Below are 24,128 nucleotides of genomic sequence, written 5' to 3'. Positions count from 1 at the left end.
TTGTATAGATACCGTATATTTTATTTCTCGACAAGTATACCAGTTTTCTGTATTAAGTGTTTGTGCTGATAACCAGAGCAGATTAAGTAATGCAGAAGCTGTTTGAAACCACGTGACTTACAGAAGCCTGTGAAATTTTTCATTGCAGCAACTTGAGCACTTAAATCTGCTTTGAAAATGGGAATTATTCTCAAGCCCATCTAAGCAGGTCTTGTAACTGGGTCTTAAAAACATTATTTTTAACATTTTCTAATGCACTCTCTTTCTTGCTAAGGGTTTTTCTAATTGCTTGCTGTCCACTTAGGGTGCTGGGGAAAGGTGATAGAGAAGCTGTATCCCATTAATTTGTCTTGAAATATTTTGGTGTCGCTCGTTAAACGAAAGGGATCTTAAAATCAAGCTAAGGTGATATGCTGATCACCAACCTGCTGACACAGCATGGAATTATGAAGTTAATCATTCAGCTATTTTAAAACAGGGACTTGTTGCAGAACCTGTTCACTTGATTGATCAGTCTCCTAGAAAAGATAAATAGAAAGAAGAACTGAAGAAAAAGATATTGTCTTGCTGTCTGGTCTGAAGTAATAGCTGGATATACAAACCTCTCACACTATTGAGAGGCCTTTCTCTTTCAAACAATATTTTTTGTTTGCTGTTTATTTTAATTCTAAGCCTATAATAAATATTTTTCTGAATTCGCAAGAGGAGTTTTAGTTTACTAGTTGCATGTGAAAACATGAAGGTCCTCTTTGAGTTTTAAGGGGTTTTTTTTAACTTGAGACTTATACTTTTGAAAATTTGGCTTTGTCATTATAAATCTGTTGATCTGTGGTGGTATACAGCAAAATATTATTTACATTCAGATGTCTCACAATTGCCACGCATCAGCTACCAAGGTGTTACTGCTTTTACATTACTAGTTTTTGATATCTAAAGAAATCATTCTTACTTATCAGTATTTCCTTACTTGCTACTTAAAGTAGATTTCTTTTTTTATCTGTGGTGGATAGACTTTATAGTTTCACATGGTGTCTCTACAGCTGCATTTACTGTTACTATAGTTGAGGAAAAGTGTCGTTTATTTTTGATTTTTTCTGTGTGCCTTTGAGATCAGCAGTTTTCCATAGCTGAAGTGTGTGACTTTACTGAAAACTTGCAGAGCATTCATGCAGATATTCAAAACCCACCTGGATGCCTTCCTGTGTAACCTCATCTAGATGTTCCTGCTCTGGCAGGGGGATTGGACTGGATGATCTTTCGAGGTCCCTTCCAATCCCTAACATTCTGTGATTCTGTGAGTTGAAGTGGTTTAAATTGGGTAATAAGAAGATTAACTACAGCAAGTACTGGAGAAGCTTACTTAGGTGTAACTGCTTGCAACAATATTTAAGATGTGAAAGGAGCAGCATTTTATTCACATAATAAAAGATCTGTCTGTACCCTTGTTCACTGGTAACATATTTTTCAAGTGTCTTTTGCAGAGAAGCATTTGGCCTTAGAGATCTTTCTGTGCACTCTGAATACTGTGTGTGTCTGTTTTCTTGTTTTCCTTTTTTCGGAAGGCTTACAGCTTTTTACATTGTAAAATAGAGGGGTTAGTCTTCCTTAAAAATCTTTATTTTACAATTTCCCTTATCAAAGAAATGTAGCCTTTCTCATGGTCTGATCAATTCATGTATTGCAAGCAATGGAACTCTAAGTGGTGTTCAGCCCAGCATGGTGGAATCCTCCAGGCGTCTGGTGGAAGCGGGTCCCTTGCTGAGCCCAGCATGTTTGCAGACATCCTTACTCACCCTCTGTGGTGCAGAGGTGTTTCTGTCTGTATCCTGACAAACAACAGACATCAAAGCTGTATGTGCTGTAGGTGCTGTGTTTGAGCTTTTTCTCATAAGAATTATCTTTCTTTGGAAGAGTATGCGATCTTTTCTATTTCTCACAGTCCACCAGTTTGTATTGAGAATTGCTGTACATACTCTTACAAATCCCTGATTTGAGCTTATTAGATCAGATACTTTGATCACATTGTTCCACAGCGATGTGTTCCTGCCACAACATATCCATGATGTCCTTGTAACCTTGTGCTTCTTGAACATTTAAAAATTGAGAACTAGGATGGAGAGAGACTTGCTGTTTCCTATTCCCTTACAAATTAAGGAAGAAAGGGTTTGAAAAGATAAAGTGTGTGTGGTTGAATCTTAAAAAAAAAGAGTTTGTTTTGGTAGCTGCATGAAGTATGCTTGGCTGTGCTGCTTTGTGCAAGTATATAGTAAATGATAAAGTGTACATACAAGCTTTTAAAGTCTAATAATGGATTTTCAGCTGGATGTCAGGCTGCTTACAGTGAAGCAGTACTGGGACCATTTGATCTATGCTGCCTTTTGAGGTGTACTGTGAAGGTTTTGAAGACCACTGCATTATAGTACAGATTCTTTAGATGAAATAAATTGAATATTCACTGTGAAGTTTGCCTGTGGTAATGAGCAGAGGGTTAAGTTTTGGCCAAATGAATTGTGGTAGGGCTCTGTATATACAATTCGTGTGTATCATTGTATGCAGTGATCATTTTTTTGTCTAGAAGATGTTACAGTGCTTAGTCATAAACTGGGAGGATGGAGGCTAGTAGAAAGTTAAACATAGACATCTTGATCTTTTTTATGGGGAAGAATATAATTAAATTTCATGGCTCTGTCAGAGGGGCATTTTGATACCTCTCAGCGAGAAGAGATGTGAGAATGGTAGGTGTGGTGAGTGATAGGACTAAATGGTGGGAAGGGGAAACTAAAAAAAAAAAAATTGTGTTCAGCATTTTTGAAGAAAAAGCAAGACTAATTTAAGTAAGGTTACCTTCAGCTATAAACTCTTTATCGGAGAGTAACAAACCTACTCTTACCTCCTAGATGAACAACAGTATTAGAAAATGTCATACTTCCAAAGTTAACAAAAATTTGAAGGCATAGATCAAATTCTAGTTAAGCATAAAATTCTAATAACTAACATATAAGCCTGTATAAGTAATCCAAAGTTATGACATGGATCTGCCATCATTGACAAAAGGTACCACAAATACTTTTATTTTGTTTTGATACTCTTGAACTTACTAATTTCAGGTTTTTTACTCAGTTTTGCTTAAGAAGGAACTGCTACTTTTGAAGTACTCTTAAATGAGGACGAAGAAAGAAACACAACATCGGTGATGATGATGATGTATTAATTTATTTTATCCCTGTGTTTTTGTAGAACATGCAGATTTACTGGGACCTTGCCCTGAAGATGAAGCAATCAGTCCTGGAGATGAGTGTATGGATGCAGTTCTAGATGAATCGCTTCTTGAGACCTGTCCCATTCAGTCTCCACTGCAAGTTTTTGCAGGAATGGGTGGATTGGCCCTTATTGCAGAGAGACTCCCTATGCTTTATCCTGACGTGATTCAGCAAGTGAGTGAAAAAGTCAGTGTAGAAAAACATGCTAAGTGTGTTGCATTTGTTTTGTTTAAGGGCAATATTTTCCTCATATTTCTCTATGTTTCAGTTTGACATCTCGATTACGTGAGGAAGCTGCTTTAAAATAGGCGAGTGTGTAGCTCCACAGCCCAGTCCAGCTATACATGCTACTTCCCTCTACATGCTATGGCTGCTTGGGTAGCCACATCCTTGTGGAACAAATGCATTAATTCAGTGTTGCTGCTTGCCTTACTTCTGTTAATTCATAAAATATCTTGGGGGATGCGGTAACATAAAGTTTCTGATGAACGATAAAGCCGTAGTTGCTTATAGTTTAACTGCTTATGTAAATGTACCCCAAGAGGCTTTTTCAATGGTTAAGTGACATAAATTCTTAAAGCAGATTATGTAATTTTATTTTAGATTTATTATTACAAATAATAAACAACTGTATATTGTTAGTTATCTTTATAATAATACATAATATATAAAAGAGTAAAATTATATAATAATTAATATCTTTTATGTATTTTTATAGTTATTAAATTAGACATAGAATTTCTCTTGAAAAGCCTGTCAGCACTGCCAAAGTTTCTGTAATAGCATTAGTGTGGAATTACTCCTTTAGCTGCTGTTCTAGCTACACAGTCTTAATTAAAAAGGGAAAAATAACCTTTCAATTATTCAAATTCTGTTTGGTTTAAAAATTTTTGGCTCTTAGTTCTGATATGAAAGACTGTGAATATTTATTCGCTTTGAAATTAAGTTAAACATGAATTAAGAGTGTTGTTCAGTACCCTGACTGCAAAACTATAAGCAGGAATAGTAACCCTGTATTGAGATCAGATAATTAGTATGAGTCATTTGTCAGTAGTTCTGTGAAGATATTTTAGAAGTCAAAAATTCAAAATTTAGAAGTTAAGGAAATGTGTTCACATAAGCAATTACTGTATTTTAAATCTAAGATGGAAAATGTCTACTCTGTATTGAAGAAGACTGATTCATGGATTTCTGCAACAAATGAAAAGCAACCTAGGACCATGACAAATTTTATCCCTTTTTTTGCTTCTTTTGCTATAGTCTTGGAAAGTTATTTTCTTTTCACAATTTTTTAGCTTCTGATGTAAGTTTGGATTCAAATGCTGAAAAATAATTCTGTGATCCTTAATAAAATACAGTAATACCAAATAGAAGATTCAGAGTGAAGACTGATTAATTCTCCAGACTCTTCATTCTTTAATTTTGCTTTTATATTTCTCTAAGTCACTGATACTACTGATTCTGTTCATGTGTACATGATTGAAATAAATGCAGCTAAACATGGCTTTGACTTTGAATTAGGAATTTGGTATTCTGAATAAATTCTGCAAGGGCTTTTCAGATTATGTTTTCCCATTTAGATCAGGCTGATAAATTCTCAAATTGTAAATATGATTGCATGAGTTCATCTGAATAGCATAAAAGCCTGAAATTTCTGTGATGTTTAATTATGAGAGGGACTGAGATGTCATACCTTCATTTTAACAGAGCGTATGATTCCCATCATAATAACCTGGCTGCATAGTCCTCTCTTCATAGAACAGCACTGCAGACTCTTGTGTTAGAGCATAATACCAATAAAGCCTGCCAAATCAGTCGAAAGCCTGAAAGGAGCACAAGTTGCTACAAGACTGCCAAGATACCCAAATTTCTTCCTAGTTTTGAAAGATACTAATATCAATTGTTCTCCTTTTTGTGATATGTTGTTAAGAATTAAACACTTGAGTTCACACTGTTTAATGTTAAGAATAAAAGGGTCATTTCTTATTTAACAGTCTGATATATAAACTAATATTTGTATTACATATTTCTGTGTAACTTATGTCTCCTATGCCTCTAGGTTTTAGGCAACACATTTTTAAGTGAGGATTTGAGGCTGGCAAAACACAGTTGCTTTCTCTTATAGGCGTGACTTTCTAGAACTGTATTGAAAATGCAAAAATATGCCCTTTTTAGTCATTTAGCCTGGTCACCATATCTGTAAATGGTAGTGTAGTTCGTGTGACTTTTTAATGGTGTCCTATATGAAGACTGTATGTGCTCTAGATGCTAAGTTTAATAAACTTTCTGCCTAGGTGATTAACTGAATGACCACCAATTTTTTTGTTGTTTCTGTTGGTTAAGGTGAGCACGCCAGTGGTTACATCAACCACCCAGGAAAAGCAGAAGGACAGTGATCAATTTGAATGGGTTACCATTGAACAATCAGGGGAATTGGTGTATGAGGCACCAGAAACAATTGCTGCAGAACCTCCACCGATCAAGTCAACAGTTCAGACTATGTCTCCCATTCCCGCGCATTCTTTGGCTGCCTTTGGTTTATTTCTTCGTCTCCCGGGCTATGCTGAGGTGCTGCTAAAAGAACGGAAACATGCTCAGTGTCTGTTGAGATTGGTGTTGGGAGTTACAGATGATGGTGAAGGAAGTATGTGCTGCGATTATTATGTTTCTTTGTAGAACACGGCTAGATCATTTTACTTAACTTTATTTACACTGTAATGCTTTTAGCAGGAGGTTAGAAATGATTTGTGCAGAACTGTGTTGCTAGCATCTTTTGATACTCTGTCTCTAAATATTAAATTCTATTTGGCAAAGTTTTGTCACAATCATAAGTATTCAGGTGTTCTTGTCTAGATGTCAAAATAATTGTAAAACAACTGCTGACAAGACTTACAAAGACGTTATCAAGATGACAGTGCACTCAGACAGAACGATCTGAGTAGCTGGGAATGCTCAACTAATTGAGCAAACATCATATAATTCCACAACAAAATACAGAATAGCATACACGGAAGCATAGCTACAGCAGATGTGCAATAAACTGTTGAATAATAGTATTTTAGAAAAGGGGAGAAAGATCTAAAGATCATAGTGATCAAAGTAGCTGAGAAGGAGCTCTGCCTGAATTCTCTGAGTTCAGAGGGAGAAACGGGGCATTCTTTGATGAATGAACAGATGAGCTGAGAGACAATTTGTAGTCAGTGTCTTTACAACCAAACATAGAATTCTCCATATAACTCTAATATTGGTATTTTTTAGTGTTTTGAAAAACTTGAAGAATGTACGTGAAAGATGTTTTAGTACTTTTAAGACGTTTCCTTTCATTATGACTTTGAAAAGAGTGCTGGTTTTTCTGTTGCTATTGATATACAGTTCCAGAATATAATTTTCCTAATAGGTAGTGGCTGCTTTAATTTTCAGCCTAAATTTATTCATATCCAGTTTGTGCCTATTTGTCATTGTGCCAGCATTGTTCCTCATGATAAATAACTCTTCTTTCTCTAGTGCATTTTTGACAGGAATTGTATTTCCTTTTAGCCTTTGTGTTTGGTCTAAACAGTCAATTCATCTATTCCCTAAGCCAGACATCTGAATTCAACTCTTTATGGATTGTGGGATCAGTTGTAAGCAGTAGTCCACATTAGTTCCCTATATGAAACATTAATATTTCCCTTTTCTTTGTGAAATGCATCTTTTCATACACCTAGAATCTCTCTACTTTCTTGCATATTATGACAACCTGCACTTAAAAATCTGTGGCTTGTAGGTTAACATGGATTCAGTTGTCTGCCAAAATAAATCATGCATGAATGTTTAGCTTTTCTTTTTTTAATCTCCTTGTCATTTGGCTACACCTGCAGTTCTGTAAGTCTATCAGATGGACTTTTTTCCAGAGGTGTTCACTTTTGTTTATGAAGATCCCAAACAGAGGACTTTTTGCTTCCTTCTAGTTATTGTCTTTACAAAGAGAATCAGATAGATATGAACTGACTCGTGTGTGTATGCAGATACATATACATGCAAATATAGACATACATATTTGTAGCGTATTTCAGTTTAGACCTGATGATAGAGCTGATAAACTCTAACAATATATCTTTAAAATAAGGAGCAACTTCTGACCAGAGTTGGCTATTTTCGAGTATCTTCAGTATTTTCAGTTGTCAAATATCTCTATTTACATATGCATTTGTGAAGGAATGTGAAATGCATTGTCAAATACCAGAAAAATTGAGACACTTTCCTAAATCCAAGTACATTGCATTAATAGGTCACTCCATTATTTGAAATGTGGCTTTTAAAATAAGTAATTTTTTCTCGCAATGGAAAAGTGTTAAAAATATAAAAGAATTCTACAACAAAATTCAGACATGTAGCTCATCTAATTCAAATTATGTTGGTATTTCACCGTGTATTTAAGGTGAATACCATCACAGCTTGGATTGCGTCAGTGACTTAATTCCCACTTCGGGCACATGAATATGAAAAAAATCTCTCCGCCATGATAAACTACAGCATCTTGTCAGCTGAGCTGCTGTTAGCTTGTGTATTTTTTAACTTGCTGTAGTTGGAATGTTTAAAAAAATAAAAATTAGTCTGAACCACCTTCATTTTCATCATTCAGAAATATAACCGGAAGTGTAGTCAAATACAGAAGTATGCTCACTATCACTCACAGATTCAGTTTTCTCCCTGGAAATGGCAAATCAGATTTTATAATTCTGGTTCTTAACCAAAACCCATAAAGGAAATAAATAAACATTCTTTCTTCTACACTCTTCTCATGCTGAATTTTTTTTCTGAAGCAAAACCTAATACAGATAGCTTCCTATATGCAAATGCTTAAGTCCTTAGTATATTTCTGTATGTGTTGTTTATAAACAATCGCAGAGATTAACAGGCTGTATTGAACTGTTGAAAGAAAATGTGGGTTTCATATTTTTCTTCTTCAATCTAGGTCATATCCTTCAGTCTCCTTCAGCTAACGTGCTTCCAACTCTGCCCTTCCACGTGTTGCGTAGTTTGTTCAGCACTACACCGTTGACTACAGATGATGGGGTGCTGCTGAGGCGGATGGCTCTGGAGATCGGGGCTGTACATCTCATCCTTGCTTGTCTGTCTGCTCTGAGCCACCATGCACCAAGAGTGCCCAACTCTAGTCCCAACCAGACAGAGGTAAGCTTAGCAGCAGAATAATTGCTACTGAGAAGCAGCAGAGTTTTCAGTATAAAAAAGAAAATAATTTTTGTGCTTTAATTATGATCTCATTTCTACAGAGTTGCTGTTTGAATGAAGAGAAAAAAAAAAAAATAGAAAGTACTTGATTAAGTAATTTTCCATGCATGCTGCAAATAAACATAGTAGTCATGAAATTTAACCAACAAAGATGGCTTGTCCTGATGCGTTGAGGTGTAATCAGTTTCTTTCACAGGACCTCCTTATTCAGTGCATGAGAGGCATAATGCTCATTGGATGGTGGTTCTTTAAACCTCATTAGATAGCATGACCTCGTCACCTTATTTAGCATTCATCATGTAAACTCTGCTGGCTGCAAATTATTTCCTCTTAAATGCTTCACAAACGTAAATGAGTTGTGAAAATTAATGAATTAATGCAGTGATTTTTTTTAATCCACTTTTTACTGATAGGGAAATGAGATCCAAAGACAAAAGCTTTCCACAGCATTGAAGATCCTGAGTGAATCTCCAAAATTACAGACATACCACTTCTCTATAAAAATATTTAAAATAAATTGATGATTCACCTTTTTAGCATCTTTGTGGCAGAGGCTTGCATGAAAAATTTCCTGGTGGCTAAATATGGCTAAGACGATGCAAAATATAGGACTGTCCATATTTTAGCAGCTCTGATACTGATGAGGGCTTGAGCAAGGAAGACATGAAGCTGTGCATGAGAATAATTCATTTTAATGGCTAGTCAAATTTAAGGGGAAGCTGAGATATTCTGCTCCTAATGGGCTATCAGGCTGCTAATACATTAATACGTTAACATTATTGCACTTTTGGAGGGAAAGGGCAACCTTTAATTCTTACCTCTGCGTCAGTTCTACTGTGACCCCTTAAGCAGCTTGCTTTCTCCTAATTCATACCGAACAGGTGATAGGTGATAACTCGAAACTAGAGATCCATTGGGCCGGCACTGAGGCTTGTGTTTCTGGGGCCAGGCTTTCCTTTAAGTGCTTTAACTCAGTGTTTCTGACAGTCCTCTTGAGTGTCAATGGCAGAGCATGTTCATGAGTAATGTCTACATGAGAATAACCACACAGCTATTTCATCACCAAGATGCATTACATTCCCAATGCAAAAGCTAAATGGTGATTCCAGGCTACTGTCAGTATGGAGCATTTATTCAAAATCAGCACATGCTTGAGCATCTTAACATTGATGACGTTTCTACTCCTATTCACTTCATCTAATAATGCTATTAAACCTGACTGGCTGTTAAACAGCGATAGTTACAGAGCTGTGATGTTTAGTGTGATATGGATTAAGTAGCATTTTAATACCTTGAATCATTTAAGCAGTGACAGTATCTTAAAAGAGAACAAAGATGAGTTTAGAGAAGAATCACTTGCAACAATTTAGCACTGACCTGTACTGGAGCTCCACGGATGTGGCAGTCTTTTCTATCTAAAGCTTTGGATTCCCCTGAATCCCAGTGATAACTTAATAAAGTTAGTAAAATGTGATTACCTTTTCTTGCAGAACAAAGGCTTTCTAAAGAATTGGTTCATAAGATGGAAAAAAAAATGCAATTATTGTGGTGGGGTTTTTTTGTTTTGTTTTTTAATTTAGCCACAGGTGTCAAGTACACACAACACTGCGTCAACAGAAGAACAGCAGTTGTACTGGGCTAAGGGTACTGGTTTTGGCACAGGCTCCACAGCTTCAGGATGGGATGTTGAACAAGCTCTGACTAAGCAAAGGCTAGAAGAAGAGCATGTGACCTGCCTCCTACAGGTGCGTAATAATGAAATGTCATTAATGATAAGCACTTGAAACGTTAGAACCTGGATAATAAAAATTGAACTTGTATTTTTTCAGTCATATAGCTCAGTAATTATGGTATTTTGGGAAAAATTTTGTTTGCAACTGCCTGTATACATGAAAAATGGTATAGATCGTATTTGGAGTGAGGCTGTTTTCAAACAACAGTGGGCTGTTGCATAAAGAAGGCGTGAGTGGATAAGCCTGTGTGACAGTTCTGAATAGACAATGAACCAAGAAGCATTCCAGCATATTTCCCTGGAGCTGTCATACATCTCTGTGGACATAATTGCATTCAGTCAAAAGTAAAAACTGTCCGTTAAAGGAGGAGGATGCAGGAATAGACGTTTTGTGTGCCAAATAATCTTTCATGTTCATTTCTCACATACTTCTGCCCTGCTTTAAGGAAATGCCTATAGTTGTTACTGGTGTCCATTAATGTGTTATGCTAATATAAGAAAATCTCATTCAGCAATACTATAAAATCATGAGTAGCTCAATTAAATGACAATAGTAAATTACCAGTAAACATCCAGATCTTAGTAAAACTCTGCCTTCCAAATGCCTCATGCTAAGGAGAAGAAAATCCTGCATAATTAGGCTTTTCACTCTGCTCTGAAATGTGACCAACCCCTGTTATTTTAGGTCATTGTAGGGAAAATGAGGTTCTATCTAGTCATGAAAAATTTCATTCACGGAACTGTCAGCTCAAATTCATTAGCTAACCTCTCTGCTGGGATAGAGCATGAAGGAGATGAAATTCTGAAAATGCCCATCCCCCGACTGATAAAGTTATCATTTTGGTGTAATCAGTTATTCCAGTCAGTGTAGCTTTCAAGGCACAAGCATCATGGCCCTTGCAAAAGCAAAACAAAATGCAGAACAGTTTTCCTAAGCAAGAAAGAGGAAAATCACCCAAATTACTCTTGGTGAAGCTTCTAGACAGTGCTCTCTATTATGTCATGCAGAAGTTTAGCGGTAGCTGTTTAAGTCATGAGCTAAGGAGGCATTTGCTTTGGGCAATCAGCAATTGCAGGAAGAAGTAGAAAACCCTTCAGCAATTTGCTGAAGATGTCAGTCAGTTGTACAGCAGACTTTGTCTGGTCCTTTCTCTAGAAAGCTTGTTTAGAAAAGTTCTGTTCTGCAAAGTGCTGATAAGATGCTGCACCAAAATGCCAGCGCTAATGGGGTTAGAGCAAAGAGGGAGGATGAAAGGCAGGAGAAGAGGCTAAAATGGAGACCCTGAAACTTCAAACAATACAGCCTTTCAAGCCTCAATGTTACTTAATTTGAGAGTACAACTGCACAGATCAGAACCATGGAAGTGCATTAGCTCTTACATCTACAAAGCATAGTAGGGGCCTGTGAACTCAGCAGGAGCTCCCTTGGGAGGAGCAGGCGGGCCGCCGTGAGGTGACTCCCCCGCTGTCCTGAGGGGAAGGCAGGCTGCTCGAGCCGTGCTCCCAAGCAGTTGTTCCAAGTAAGTCTCATGCTCACCGTAAGTCGGTGTTTCATCTGTAAACCCTGAAGTCTCATCCTAAAGGAAATTACAAGTATTTTTAAAACATTTGCAGTTAAAAAAAAAAAATCTTTTGTTGCTAGTGGATGTTCTGAAGTGAATGGGATGGATCAGCAGCATCTTGGTGGTGTGAGCAGGCAAACTCCTGCTTTGAGTAACTCCAGCGCTTTTGTCAAAATTCATTTTACTTGATCTCTTAAAGTCGTTCAGAATTATAATAGCTATTTAATTTTAGCATTAGCTAAAGTTGGAATCATAGTCTAATAACTGTATAGAATTTCTTCTCAGAGATCTTTAGGACTCCTGAAGTAAATACGTGTACTGAATTAGCAAAATAGCTGGTGATGTGTTATGGTGTCTTCCTTAAGGAAGGAAAGTCAAAGTTCTTTTGCCTAAAATAAATCAGGTTTGATTAAATATTTTTGTGTATTCCAGGTTCTTGCCAGTTACATAAATCCTGCAGGGAGTACGTCAAATGGAGAGACCCAAACTAGCCATGAGGGGAGGGGACAGAACAGCAGCGCTCTTCCATCTGTTCTCCTGGAGCTACTTAGTCAATCTTGCCTCATCCCAGCTATGTCATCATACCTCCGCAACGATTCAGGTAATGTGCCATTGTCTCCTAAATTAAACTCAGCTTACTTCTGTCAAATAAGTTTGTACAGAAACAGTAGGCAGTTCTGGATAGTTTCAGTACGTTTGCCAATTTAGAATTGTACTAACAGAACATTCACTTAAGCCTTAGGAAACAAAATTATGGTGTTCATTGAAATACTCGTTTGATGAAAGAGTTTGAACTTCCTTGTTTTAATGTCTTTTTAAAATTTGAGATTTAATTCTTAAACTGTTGAAATTAACAGGAAAATAGTATTTCTATCTGAAAAGTTTATCTTTTAGATGTTCTGTAGAAGATACATGGTGAGAGAGAGTACTTTATACAAGACTGTGAAGAAAAAGGTTAATTTTGTGAGAAAATTGAGCCTGTATATGCACGAAAGCTGCTAAATGTTGCATGCACTAGGGCAATTCTCTTTGATCAAAGCTTTTTCTGCTTTATTTAGGAAATACAAAAATAAGCCTCATCAAAACTGTAAAATATTTCAAATATATGGGAACAATGAAATTGTTGTGGTTTTTTTTTAAAGGAAAAACAAATTAGTTATATGTTGTCGTCACATTTCTACTTGTAATCATAAAACAAAGACATTTTGGTAATTTCATCCAGTATGTTGCTGTGAAAACTATTTCAGTTCTTCAAGGTAGCATCAAGCAGTGTAAGTTAAGCACGTCTGTACGGAACTAATGGAAAACCCAGCAGACTGGGTTTGTGATTTGTGTTCAGTCTCTCAAGATGACAGGCTTTTGTATGAAGATATCAATAAGCGTTTTTCTTTAGATAATGGTGCCTGAAGTTTGTAAATATTGCCTTAGCCTTAAGTTGAATTTTTGTTTCTTTGTTTTGTAAGGATGGATTTAATCCCTAAATAGCAGGAGGAGTTGTTCAAAATGTGAATAATTTGGTTTTGGAGCCTTATTTTGCTTGCCCTATTTTTGGATTCACTGCTAAACATCTTGTCACATTACTGTAGTACTTCTGAATGCCACTTTTAGGGTGTGGTGATGTGAATTTCTTGAAATAATGTTGTAGCTTCTCTGGGGTAAAAGAGAAATCATCTGTGACTTAACTAGTTACTAAGCTACTTAGCACTAAAACAAGAACGTGGCTTTTCTAATCTCTAGTAACTACAGCATTACATATTCCTGTATGATGGAATGGAAGTAGTTCAAAAAGCCTGCTGGAGCCATATAGGAAAAATAAAAATATGAAGATGTTTCACTTGCCAGTCCACAGTTTGACACCTCTTCCTAATTTTGCAATTAATTTGTTGGTTCTATTTTGCACATACTACAGTGAAGAAAATGAACTCTGTAGTCTATAGACCAGACTCGTTATTGCCAATAAAAATCTAATGTGAAAGAATAAAGTAAATGATAAAGCAAAACAACAAAGAATCTTTCTAACAGATACTCGTAATTTCTTCTTTGTTGAGGTAGAAAGGAGAAGTCGCTGAAAGACCTGGCAAAAATGCTGTGTTATCTGAAGGATGAAGCTGTTGTTTCTGGGTTATAGATGAATCACAGCTGTTGAAATTGCTTTTTGCTGTTTTCAATAGAAAAATCTGTCTATTTAAGTCACCTTTAACTGGGGAAGAACAGTCAGATACTGATAGAAGATATCAAATATGTGGCTGGTGGTGAGAAGTTCAGACTAGTTGGGCTTTCAGAGACCATTTGTTTTCCTGAAGTACGGAGAAAAGGCAAAGTGTCAGTGGGAAATGTTCGTTTTAGGTATGTTTTCCACTGCTGGACTACTGTTGTGTTGGCAGGGCACGTTCATCTGTTGTGCTTGTGAAATAAAAATTAGTGAAGAGTGAACAAAGCAGATAGTTCCTGCTTTTTTCATAAATGGATCTGTAGCTCTTAATGCAGCAGCTTTGTTATGCTTAATACATCAATCCAAGCTATAGTCTTGAATGTTTCCTGTGGCATTTGTTCAAAATTCTATATAAAAAGTTATAATTAACAATGTTCTTCTGGATTAAAAAAAGAGCTTTGTGGGCTTATATCGGTCAAGCTTGTCTTTTAAGATGTAATAGGATCTATCGGTATGAGAAGGAAATGTACAAGAAGGCATGAGTTCTGGAAACAATATCTTCCTGAATATTTGAGTCAGATGCATTTAATTTGAAAGGAGTCCCTGAAAATAGTTTGTCTTAGTGATAGCCAGGCATCATTCCAATGCAGTTCAAAAGCAGGCAGGTAATTCTGACACTAGTGAGTCTGAGTTGGAGGTGATGCTGGGGCTCTCGGTGTCATCAACAGTGTCAGGAGACATGGCTGACAGGGAGCCTGGCTGTCACAAGCGGGACAGCAGTTGAAGAGCTCTGGAGCAGTGTTAAGCTCTGGTACAATGCTCATAAGACTGAAAAATGTCCTCCTTCAGTAGGGCTGAACACCTGCTCAGGGGAGCAGGAAAGGGAACAGCGTTATTAGTAACACTCATGTACTTGGTCTTCTAGTTTTCAGAGCAGTGTGCCTTCTGCTCTCAAAACGCACTTTCATGTGGAAGAGGCAGGTAACTGTTTTCTTCCTGTACCGTGCTGGAATAAGAAATTAGGACACTGCATACGGAATGCTAATAGAGTGTTCCCGGGCTCTGGCACCCCAGCAGATTCAAGCTGTGCCCAGTATAATGCTGACAGAAAACAGCAGTTTTCAGCAACTCTTTCTCAGACTTTAATGGATGCTGTTAGTACCAGTTAAAGTTTACCCTTATGCTGGAGGTATTCTGCTAGATTTTCTGTTTTGCTGTAAATGGTTGCAGTAACAGTGATCTTCACATGTTATGTATCTGTCATACGCGTAAAATGATGTGGGAAAAAAAATTGAATGTAGAATGCAGTGAAGCTGCTGGGTGTGCTGTTGCTCTTTATGCACAGTAGGCTGATACCACTATGGTGATACAAGGATAGTAAGTATTTTGGTATTGATGAGAATTTTGTATTTGGTTTAGATATGTTCATTTAGCTACAGGTATGATACATCCTGCTTACAAAGTCATTTTGGCAAAATTCTTGAACAGTTCCATTAGCAGAATAGAAAATTGACCTTTGTCAAAGTTAGAAATTTATCTAGGTGTTTTTGCTGCTTAAATATGTTTTGCCATCCCTGCTCAATTTGCCCATATCATACATAGGCTAGATTGGTATCTAGATTGTTCTAGATAAAAGGAATATAGATCACATGCCATTTAATCTTTTAAAAAACCTCATCTTGAAGCAGATCTTTACAATTCTCTTCCACATTCTGCAGCTTCATCTGTCTCAGAGCAAGGTGATTGGGAAGTCCTTGAAAACTGTAAAGTGACCACTTTCATTAATTTCCATAATTACTTTTTTCTTGTAGGAAAAAAAAGGTTTATCTTTCTATGGAGGACTTTCCTTATTACACAAAGTAGATCATAGCTCTAGTCACAGGGAGCAATAACTGCTGTAATCTTCACCCTGTTTCTTGATAAATTTTTTCCTATGTTTGTTTTGTATCTTGGTATGGCATAACTGTGACTTATTATCTTTCATTTTATAAATGACAAAAGTTTATCTTTGTAACATGGTGAGATTTTATTTTTTTAACATTTTTGTTTATTCCTAACTATTTAATTCATGTTTACATTGGTGAAATTCATGTTATTCTTAACTTCTGTATCATGGAGCAACCAGCACATGTGTGTATTTCACACAAAAATCTGCCACGCAAAACCTTTTCAATGTTGTCTTGTATACAGCGCATTCTATTTCAAAGACTTACTGCCATGGGAAGTCTATCAAACATGTGAACATTTTTCTCCTTGAACAAAATGCCCAACAGTAAAATTTGTGCCATGCAACAAGAGGTTCCCAGCAAACGTGTGACCATCAGGTCCTAACTAGAGTACATGCCTAACTTGAAGGTCTAGATTTTGCTGATAGGAGTTACTTTGACTGATGGACCTGGGCTTCTGAAGACTCATACAAGCTAGTATTCACAAGTGGGAGAGACGAAAGCAGCAGTGAGAGTCTTTGTAGCTCACAAGGTTTATAGGGAGAGACTGTGGAAGGGAATAATGAAATAGAAGTAAAATCAAGTGACTTTTAGGACAAGGACTGTATGTTTCTTGGACATTAAAAAGCCCAGTGAAGTTGGGATTTCTTCACTGATAGCACAATATTAGGTAGACTCTTCTTTCTTAAATATAGTGCTGTACTAGTTTGTGCCTAAACCAGTCTCTAGCAAACCTTGAGATGACTTTTACACTTGTTTAAAGGTGAGGAAGACGGACCTCATAGCAAGTTGCAGAATTCTGCCTGAATTCTCTTTGCTTGAATTCCCAGGATTACAGGCAGCAGGTGATACTGTGATTTTTAGCTGGGCTTTTCTTGCATGCTCACATCTTAGCTCTCTTAGCCACCTTTCCTTCTCTGGTGGACAAAGACTCCATGTGATGCGATCAGCATAGCTTGTGGTGTTAGATTAGCTCAGTCTTCCTTAGGTTTGACTGCTGAGATGATGCTTTTCTATGTGACAGATTTACTGAAAGGGTTGTGTTCACTGACCAGCATGTTTCACATCTTAAGAGCCAATATTTACTTCTAACGCACCTTTCATAGTTCACCAAGTACTGTTGCACCCTAGATTTGTGGATTCATTAACAGTTGTGCTGCTTTGTCCTGCTGCCAAATACCTTGTTGCCAACTTTATGTAGTAAGTACTATAGACAAATCTGTTGAAGGTGAACGTACTGAATTATTTTTTTCCGCCTCTTTTGAAATACCTTTGTTAGTTGGGTCCATTAAAGTTATACTTTTCAGACCTCACCTCCTTACCTCAGAGCTTGGACTACACTAGATTTCCTGTTGAAGTTAGAGTATTTTCTATTAATAATACTTATTCTCAAGGCATTATGTGGTGCTGCTTTACTTTTTGCAAAGTAGTCCAGTTCCACTGGACTGAGTAGGCTGATGACGTTAGGATGTTCCTGTTCCCTTCTGGATCTCTGACGTTGGTGCATTAAGCTCATTCAGCTAAGAGTACTAATCTGTATTCATCCATTGCTGAACGTGTGAAGGTACTACTGCAGTGTACGTGTTGAATCGTCATGAAATTCTGATTTTCCCTAGGCTATTGACATTTTACTGTGTCTGATAAGAGGTAGTTGCTGTTAAGATATTTTTTGTTGTTGAGATTCTTATGCATATATTGGATTAAACGTTTAAACATCAGTACTGTATATTGGAGCTCATTTAGCCAAAGTAAGACTTAGGTCCACACAAGTATAGAGGCACAAGTATTACCTATTAAGAGGGGATATTGGACTTGTGTTTTAATACAAAATATAACTCATATGCGAAGGCAGTTTGTTACGATAATATTATCCTGTTACTTCCTTCAAAGGGTCAAAGCCTTTTGCTTTAAGTGAAATAAATACAGTGGCAGGTTAGAAAGACAGTATATAATTGCCAAATAAAAAATTCCACTAGTTGCCATTAATGTTAGTGAATTCATTCATTGGTAAAAGAAAGATGCTGGCACATTTAATATGTTTGGTTATAACTTTGGAATTGCTTTTTATCTGTTTTGCTGTTGAAGTGTTACAAAAAAAGGTGCAGTATCTCAGTCCAGTGCTGGTGTACCAGTTGATTCACAATTTTGAGAAGAGAGCTATGCACTTAAATGACATGAAATAAGTGTTTATTTATTTCACAGAATTGGCAAGTTTTAAATAATTTCAGGATCAAAATAAACAGCAGTAATTTCTACCTGATTTTCTGGTTTTCTGTTCTATTTTCAGGTTCTTGTAACCTCTCATTTTATGCCCTATCTCAAATATCCTTGTATGATGAGATTAGTGCAATAATATCCTTAAGTACAAGATATAAGAATTACATTGATAAATTTAATAATGTATTGACTCTATTCTATAGTCTTAAATAAACAGGAATAACCTGCATAATTCCTTTAGAATGCAGCTTACTTTTACAGAATGTTTTGATGCTTCATGTGCTGAAAATGAATATACAGTACTAGAAATTTGCTGTAGGCTATTGATAGTGAATAAATTTTCGTGTCTGCACATGCTTCCTTCCAGCGCAGCCTCAGCTCTGTTGATCATTTCTTTTGGATGAGCCAGTATTGACTCAGAGTGGCAGAACCAGAATATACCATCTTCCACCTCATTCATCCATAAATCAATGTGTTACAGTGTAGTTTCTGCAGCTGACTGAAATATCATTGCCAAAACCATTCTATTCTAGCTACCTGACCTTATTTTATGCGTGTACTTGTTTAGAAGCGACTTCCAAAGGCTCGGTTGGCCTAGCGGTTATGAAGTTATATACAGTAATAAGCTGTCACCTATACAAGAAGTGTATCTCTTTGTCATTTTATTGAAGGGCTGGATGTAGCTTTGCAGCCTAGGAGAAGGAGCTGAGCTGATTTTTCAGAAATGCAGCTCCTCAATTCCTCTGTGGCAGATGTGTTGCTAAGAACGGCATTTATTTAAGACAGTGTCTCCTGTGTTTTTGGTTGGTGTTGTTATTCTACTGTGTTTCGAATCCTAAATTCTCAAAAGTAGCTTTTGTGTTAGGAGAGATAAGCGAGATATATTCACAGATACAAAAACTCCTATGATCTCAGACTGCAGCTTTGGATCTCATTCAAAAACATACATAGGTTTAATATAAACAAGGAAATATTTCGTCATTTTCATTAGTCTAACTGCATGTTGCATGAAATATGTATAAGAGTTGCAATTCTGGACCTCAATCATAAATGGTACAAAAAGGAAAAATGTCTTTAGGACCTGGGCCAGAAAGCAAGAGTACACTTTCTGGGTGAAGATATTTAAACCTGTTTTCCATGCAACACCATGAATCCTTTTCTTGGTTTGAAATAAGCATCAGGATGAAAACATGACATTTGTATTTGACTTACGTTAAACATGTTGTAAAAATGGCGATATAGAAAATGTAACTCCAGATTTTTTCACTTGTGTTAGTGTGTCGTTGTAATTGTTAATATTTCTTTAAAAAAGTACTGAAACTCTTTTTTCACACACTTTAAAGGATTTTTAATTAGAAAAGCACATGGTCAATAGAGCATGATGACTCCAAATACAGATTCAGTAAAGGCAAGAAAATCTAACCTTTTTCAGCTTTCCACAAGACTAACAAAAATGCTGCAGAATATAGTCAATAGTTAAAATTTTATTTATAGTATTACAATTTTTGGTATAACAGTGTTCCTGTTTTCACACTGATTATACATTAGTGTAAGTTATAAGCCTAAATTATGATGCTCTAAAAATAAAACCTTTTTTTCTGTTTCTGGTCTCAGCTATGAAGAGACATATTGCACAAAACCATAGAAAGCATCATGGGGCTTGCTTTATATGTATTCATATATTTAATCAATTTGTTTCTATGTTCTGATTGTTTCCAGTGTTTGCTTACATTTCTTGTGACTTACATGTTTGCTGGCAATAAAAGAGTGCCATCTCTGTTGCTGCTGTTTGAATTTCATCTCTTATCAATGAGAAGTTGAATATCATCTGCCTTCATTTACGTAATTTAGCACCCTAGCTGGGCTCGCAGGTACATTTAGCAGTCACTGATGCGGCACCCTTAGCCAGGCACTTTGCTCTGGAATGTTTCGATCATCTTGTCAGACAGTAGATTTTTTTGCTTTAAATCTAGAAATCATTCTTACCATCGCTGGTCTTTGCACTGTGTGCTGTGCAATTGATGTTCACAAATGTCATCAAAGCGTAGTGTAGATGTACACAAAAACAATAACAAATAAATTGAGCACAGTTCCAATAATTCCAAGCAATGCTAAAATAGATTCTTCTTTTTCCTCTTTCTCCTCTTGCCTTTTTACATCTTCCAGTGTTGTGATGGCAGAGGTCCCCATTTTTCCTGCAAATACCTTCACTAGTATTCTGGCAGCTAGCTAGAAGAAAGAAAGCAAACAGTAAATCTCATCTGACAGACATGCAAGCTTTGATCATTGTAAAAACAACTCTCTGCTTCTTTACACAATATTTCTTAATGCTATATTCATTGAGTTGCATTCATCTTTGGGCTTTTTTTTTATTAACATGTCATGTTAAAAGTAGTTGTTCTGTAGATACAGATTTGGTAGAAGGAGTGGCAAAATATCTTGATGCTTCAAGCCAATTATTATGTTTTATTATAAAACAAATTTAAAATTTGTCTATAACCAGCTAATTTGTTTCCTTATGAAACACCAAATAGATGCAAGCAGGTATGTGAGCATTGTCAAATACTTTGAAATGCCTGGGGAGAGTATGTGAATTTTCAGCTGTTGTTAAATATTTAACTGTCACAGTACAAAAACAGTTGAAAATATTTGTGTTGTCTGGTTTTGAACATGGAAAATATGCCTCCTTAATGCAGTATTGCAGTCTTTTTTGGTCAGTGAGCCCTAAGTAGGTAATTGCAGGTGAGATCTTATCCTTTTACTTGTTTAATACATCAGATTTTGGACATCCATGCAATAGTCAACATTTAACAGAAAATGTCTGTCTCTTCAAATATAAAGGTTATAGTTTTATGTGCTTATTATTGCAGTACACCAAAGGACAATAGTACTTTTATAGTAACAAAATTCTATGCAATACAAGAGCTTGAGATAGAGATTTACAGATGCGTGTATGATTTATTACCATTTTGTTGCAAAAGTGAGGTTGACGGGTCATCTCTATTACTTAGCTGCTCTGGTACTCTTACTTTACAGTCAAATATCCCCTATAAACGTATGCCCTGTAAAATTAAGTTCATTGGTGGCTGAGATGTTGATAATATATGTAATCTGTTATGCTGTTTTAGCCTTATTGATCACAAATTTGTAACCTTAAAGCAAAATTTGATTGGGATTTCTACTAGTTCAGATAACCTCAGTTTACTGGAAATTTGCAGTCACGTTTTATAGTACAATAGCATTTTTCTCTCTTGGCAAACATCTTTAATCATTTGAGATAAACGTATTTCTGCTGTGAGTCTAATTAAAACCATCAGCTCGGAGCATATCGCACAGAAAGGTAAAAAAAAAAGATGATGTTTCTTACCCTACATTGCATCAGGAATAAAATGTCATCAGACATGCTTCTTACTCGTCGCTTCAGTAGCAAAGCAGGCTTTTATCTTCATGAAGGGGCTGCTCTCCTCACTCAGACAGACCAGACAGGAGCATGAACAGTTCCTTGATGAAGTTTCTTGATGAGGATGATAATGTTACAGAATCTTCCAAATGCCTGGCCTTCTCTCTCAGTAATCCACTAAAGCAAATGTAGTTGAAAAACAGTAAAACCCTTTCTGGTAGTGATCCTCACTGTTGACTAATTCTCATTAAAACTGAGGATTGTTTTTCCTTAGATGATGCAGAGCAATGAAATGCATGCTGTTCCGTTTAGCCTTTAAAAAAAAATACAAACAGCTCCTGGTTTTATTCAGTTATATGTAGTTATTTATTAAGACTTCAGAAAGATCCAGCCTTTGATTTACTGTTTGTGGCAGCCGTCTGAAGAGGCTTTCTCAAGTTGGCATGCTGTAATTCCAAATGCAGTGGACTACGTGCAGTCACACTGTGTGATTTTAGTCCAGCCTGGAAAAGGGCGAAGAGAAGTCTGCTTCACTGGCAGGAGTGTGGATGCTGCCACACACCTGCATTCAGAGCCTCCGGAAAGAATTCCAAGGTATTCTTCGGAGCATTGCATAACTCAGCCAGGCAAATCTGAGGGAAGGAGTGACAGTGGCAGCAGTTGCACACTGTGGTGAGCTGTGACATTGATTAAACATGCACTTGGCACTTGCTGAATAAAGCAGGAGCTACGAGCCACCCTTGCAGACGAGGAGTTGCATAACAATGTGCGGTGGCTCTGCTGTCTCATTGTCAGGCCCGGCACATCCTCGTCCCCCACCAACGGATGAGAAAGTGTGCGGTGGGCAGAGGAGCAGAGTTAACTGTACTTTGGGGTTTTCTGAGCGAGCGCTGCGTGACAAATGGTGACATTAAGGCATTCAAGCTGAAAGAGTGTTGCTGCCTTTTGTCTTTTTATGCTTTGTTTGGCAAGCAATTGTTTCTATGGGAAATGCTGCTTCTAATGCATTCCCTCTTTTTAGTCGCCGCCCAAAGAATGCAGGTTAACGTGGAATTAATGAAAACACAGACCTAAAGAAAAATATTCCGTTCCTGATTTCACAGGAAGCAGTAACTCCTTAATTTCCTAGGTAGATCAGAGAGGTATTTTTTGCCTGCCCTATTGGAAAGGGGAGGGAGCTCTGTGAAGTCTCCTCTTCTTCTCAGTCTCCTCAAATAAAAAGCCACAATTTCAATAATCTCTGCAAGGAGCTGTTTCAAATAATTTTATTTAGTCGCTTTGTTCTATGATGGCTGCCAATGCAATGTGGTTTTGTTGGTATAGCATAGCTTCTTGATATGAAGGCAACTATATTTTACATCTGTGGGAAAACATTTAAAAAAATACTTATATGAAAAATCAAATTGTAATTAATTACATTGAATTCAGTAAACAGTAGGAATGTAACTGGAAACCTTGATCACTTTCCAGAACAGCATATTTTAGAAATCACAAGACATTGTTTGAAATTTAGTTTTCAATAATTTTTTTGTGAGAAAGCAAAGGAGAGTAAAATCATTGCTTTATATACTCCATTTTCAAATTAATTTACTTATATGTTAATTTTTTCTCATTATTTTTCCAAAGTGTCTAAGTACATTGGTTAGTTTCTTAGTAATGGACAAAACTGCATATTTTACGTGTGCATTATTTTAGTGGTAAATACCATGCTTGAAATACTGTGAGTAGTATGGTACATAATTTGCCCCTTATCCGGAAAGTAATGTTGCCTCAGTGAAACTGGTTAACTCTTGGAAGACTTAAATAATTACGTTAAAATATATTCTAATATGTATATATGTAGTCTTTTAAGCTCTTTCTTTATTCTGAAAGGACTGCTGCAACTTCAGTTGTTCCTGGAGTTGGTTTCTGTCTGTATCTTGAGTGTATTTCTGTATTCATTTAGATCCATTTAGAAATAGGGACATTTTCACCTGTCTATTCTGACCATTCGCTTTGCCGGGAGCATCTAGCAATAAGCAAATTTTCAAGCCTTTGTTCTTTGTTAACTATCCCACATTAAAAATCAAACCCTTTCCATTGTCAAAGGGGTGAGATTGTGCATTGTGCATTTTTTATTTAACAATGTTTTTGGAGGGTAGGAATCTGTTACCTTGTTGACACGACCAGGTATAAAGGTTCAAGGTCAGCAGAATTTCGTGCAATATTCTCAAGAATAAATAGTGACAATAAATTCAGCACCACCGCTGCAAATACCCAGCTAATTCAGGTGTATCCACAGGGAGCAGCAAAAGGTTCACAAAATGTCTCTTGGCCTGGTTATTGCCATGACTGAGGTCTCAGAGTCGTCTGCCATGCACAAAGCCAGGATGCAGCTGACACTTGGGTGGCTGAGGTGAACCCAGGGAAACAAATCTCCCTGGGCTCCCTCTGAGCGCAGGCGAGGGGGAGCAACTCTTCCTGCACACAGGGATCCAGATCCAGCGTTTGCCATGGACCTTGGTTTGGTGGCACTCCTCCCCTCCCGTCCTTCCATTGCATTGATACACGTGTCTGTCCGGACGTGCCGTGAACCACTTTGGAAAAGAGACCCAGCCAAAAATAAATCCTTTAGCACAGCACAA

At 36.8% G+C, this 24,128-nt stretch overlaps 1 protein-coding gene and 1 long non-coding RNA gene across 9 annotated transcripts in view; one reads left to right on the top strand and one right to left on the bottom strand.

Moving 5' to 3' along the window:
* Positions 1 to 24,128, top strand: part of BIRC6 (baculoviral IAP repeat containing 6) — a 181,105-nt gene that overhangs the window by 114,616 nt on the left and 42,361 nt on the right. For 6 of the 8 annotated variants that reach the window (XM_071806174.1, XM_071806171.1, XM_071806173.1 and 3 more), the window contains exons 61-65: positions 3,238 to 3,446; positions 5,604 to 5,904; positions 8,218 to 8,435; positions 10,076 to 10,240; positions 12,222 to 12,390. In XM_071806174.1, the coding sequence (XP_071662275.1) occupies positions 3,238 to 3,446; positions 5,604 to 5,904; positions 8,218 to 8,435; positions 10,076 to 10,240; positions 12,222 to 12,390 (1,062 nt within the window). The remainder of the gene's footprint in view (positions 1 to 3,237; positions 3,447 to 5,603; positions 5,905 to 8,217; positions 8,436 to 10,075; positions 10,241 to 12,221; positions 12,391 to 24,128) is intronic. The other 2 variants (XM_065835494.2, XM_065835492.2) reach the window with 1 other exon arrangement.
* On the bottom strand, positions 19,428 to 22,838 carry LOC139827552 (uncharacterized). The gene is made up of 2 exons (XR_011738289.1): positions 21,472 to 22,838; positions 19,428 to 20,333 (listed from the first exon to the last, which is right to left on the bottom strand). It is a non-coding gene; the product is annotated as an uncharacterized lncRNA (long non-coding RNA).

Source organism: Patagioenas fasciata, chromosome 3 (genome assembly GCF_037038585.1).
Source record: "Patagioenas fasciata isolate bPatFas1 chromosome 3, bPatFas1.hap1, whole genome shotgun sequence".
Taxonomy (NCBI): domain Eukaryota; kingdom Metazoa; phylum Chordata; class Aves; order Columbiformes; family Columbidae; genus Patagioenas; species Patagioenas fasciata.
Note: the sequence above shows the minus strand (reverse complement) of the source record. Positions and strands in the feature narration are given on the sequence as shown.